At 45.2% G+C, this 2,048-nt stretch overlaps 1 protein-coding gene across 1 annotated transcript; it reads right to left on the bottom strand.

Annotated features, from left to right (window-relative positions):
* Positions 1-204: 204 nt before the first annotated feature.
* On the bottom strand, positions 205-1,838 carry LOC114163713 (uncharacterized). Its single transcript, XM_028048008.2, has one exon. It carries the CDS (start codon positions 1,558-1,560, stop codon positions 604-606), a length of 957 nt encoding a protein of 318 aa, XP_027903809.2. The 5' UTR covers positions 1,561-1,838; the 3' UTR covers positions 205-603.
* Between the last annotated feature and the right edge of the window lie 210 nt (positions 1,839-2,048).

Genomic DNA, 2,048 nt, shown 5'->3' with positions numbered 1-2,048 from the left:
TGGGAAAACTACCTTTAATCAATCCTAAGACCAAATTGTTTGATTCAATACATTGTGGCTAACGTGTGAAACAGAAAAGAAACCAATTTAGTCTCACAGATTAAAGAATCAAAACCAAATTTTTTGGATTTACACTGAATCAAAAATTACGAACTGGACTAATTGTTGAATTAGCTAAATTTCTGGGATTGAGAGGGTTTTGAATTGACAACAATCTGAAAGCAATTCGTTCAATGGAGCCGGACTGAATCAATTTGATTCTGGGCTGGTGAGTTACAGAAAGAATTTACATTACATGGCAACAAGTTCCACATAAAACCAGAAAGAAAAAACAAAAGAATCCCCAATTCACAACAGAGATGCTGAATCTACTTCATTGGTGAGGTCCATCATGAAATTGGAATCTGTTGACAGATTCTGACGTGCTTATACATTCTAATTGAGCTTATTCAAGCTTTATGTATGTATTTAAGTATGTATGTCCACGAAACAAATGGGTTAGTGGGGGAAATATCAGACATGAATGATGTAATCTGAATTCTAATTCAGTTAGTAACAGAAGAAAATGCAATCCAAAATTCCAACAGTACCAATTTCAGTTCTTCAGCGTTTCCAAGCGTAAACGAGCAAAGAAAACCCAACGGGAACGACCAATTCATTCTCCTCCACACTCGACCATTCCAAAACAGAGGAGCTTGCGCCGAAGGACCCACCAGAAGAAGAAACCGAGGAAGAAGACCAGGTCTTGCCCCATTCACAAACCCCCAAATTCCACAATCCCGTCAAGTTCCTATCAGCCACCGCTTCCTCCTCCTCGTCCTCGAACTTGAACATGAAAATGGCGTGCGCGTCGGCGTTGTTCTTGTCGAAGAGCCAGTTGTAAAGGTCCCACGAGATTTGCACGTGCACGCCGTCGACTACCACGCGCTCATTGCCGCGAAACTTCCACTTCAGGCGCTTAATCTGCAGCACCTTCTCTCCGTCCACGCTGAACGAGAGTTTGGAGTGGTCCCTGAAACCGCAATCGATCTGAATCTCACGCGCCCGGCCGCCGAACGTTGCGCGCGTGGAGTAGACGCGGTCGGCGAAGACGTGCTCTTTCTTGAGGAGGAGCAGTTGCGGCGTGGCCGGTTGGTGGGCCCGGGACTTCGAATACGCGTCTCTGGCGGCGTCGCCAAGGAGGAGGCTCATGTGGCTGTTAACCACAAGGGCAACGTAGAAACCCGAAACGGGTTCCGGGTTCGACCCGAATTTGGCTTTGGCAAGGTTCCAGAAGAGGACTGTGTCAGGGGCTATCTTCTTCACGCCGTGCTTTTTCCAGAAGACGAAGGGTCGTATGTGGAGCTGATAGGAGATGGAATCGAAAGATTGGCGGTGGAGTTGAATGTGGAGCGAGCGACCCACTACGGAGCGTGACCACGTGAGGGACACGGGACCCGTGTCTGTGTGGTAGATTGTGACGTTTGAGATTGCGGAGTGCGGCGGCGGGGGCGGCGGAGGAGGGGGAAGATCGGTGGTGGGGGAGGGGCGGAAGCAGGAGGGAAAAGGGGACGATGACATTGTTTGTTATTGGGATTTGTGATAGTTTGGTTGATTTTGGTTCTTTTGAGGTTTGGGTGATGGCAGAAGAGGAAAGAGGATGGTTTTATTTATGCATTGGTTTGGTTGCATGTATGTTGAAGATGGTGATGATGATGATGATATAGTGATAGAATTAATAAAAAGAGAGAGGGGCTTAACTTGACTCAACCCTACCAGTTTCTTCTTCCTCTTCTTCTCTATCGTCTTTGGAAATAGCAATTTGGATTGGACCAACAAAATTCTATTTCCCACATTTTTCTCGAAACTAAAATACAAAACCCAAGTTCGTGTTGCATGACCCTGTTGAGGGAAATTCATCCTTGATTTTTTAATGACAAAATAGAAGTATACCTAAAGTTATGTACCCGTATGTATGCATGTACCTGCTCATGTACATTTTCAATTACGAGGATGTGCTACAAAATTTCAACCTTTCTTTGAAAATTTTGACTACAGTAATTCATAGT

This window comes from Vigna unguiculata, chromosome 9 (assembly GCF_037176805.1).
Source record: "Vigna unguiculata cultivar grain cowpea cultivar isolate G323 ecotype 2 chromosome 9, ASM3717680v1, whole genome shotgun sequence".
Lineage (NCBI taxonomy): Eukaryota > Viridiplantae > Streptophyta > Magnoliopsida > Fabales > Fabaceae > Vigna > Vigna unguiculata.
This window is presented reverse-complemented; position numbering and strand designations above follow the sequence as displayed.

Excerpts from the sequence above, each read along its gene's own strand:
- LOC114163713 (XM_028048008.2), bottom strand. The coding sequence starts at position 1,560 with ATGTCATCGTCCCCTTTTCCCTCCTGCTTCCGCCCCTCCCCCACCACC.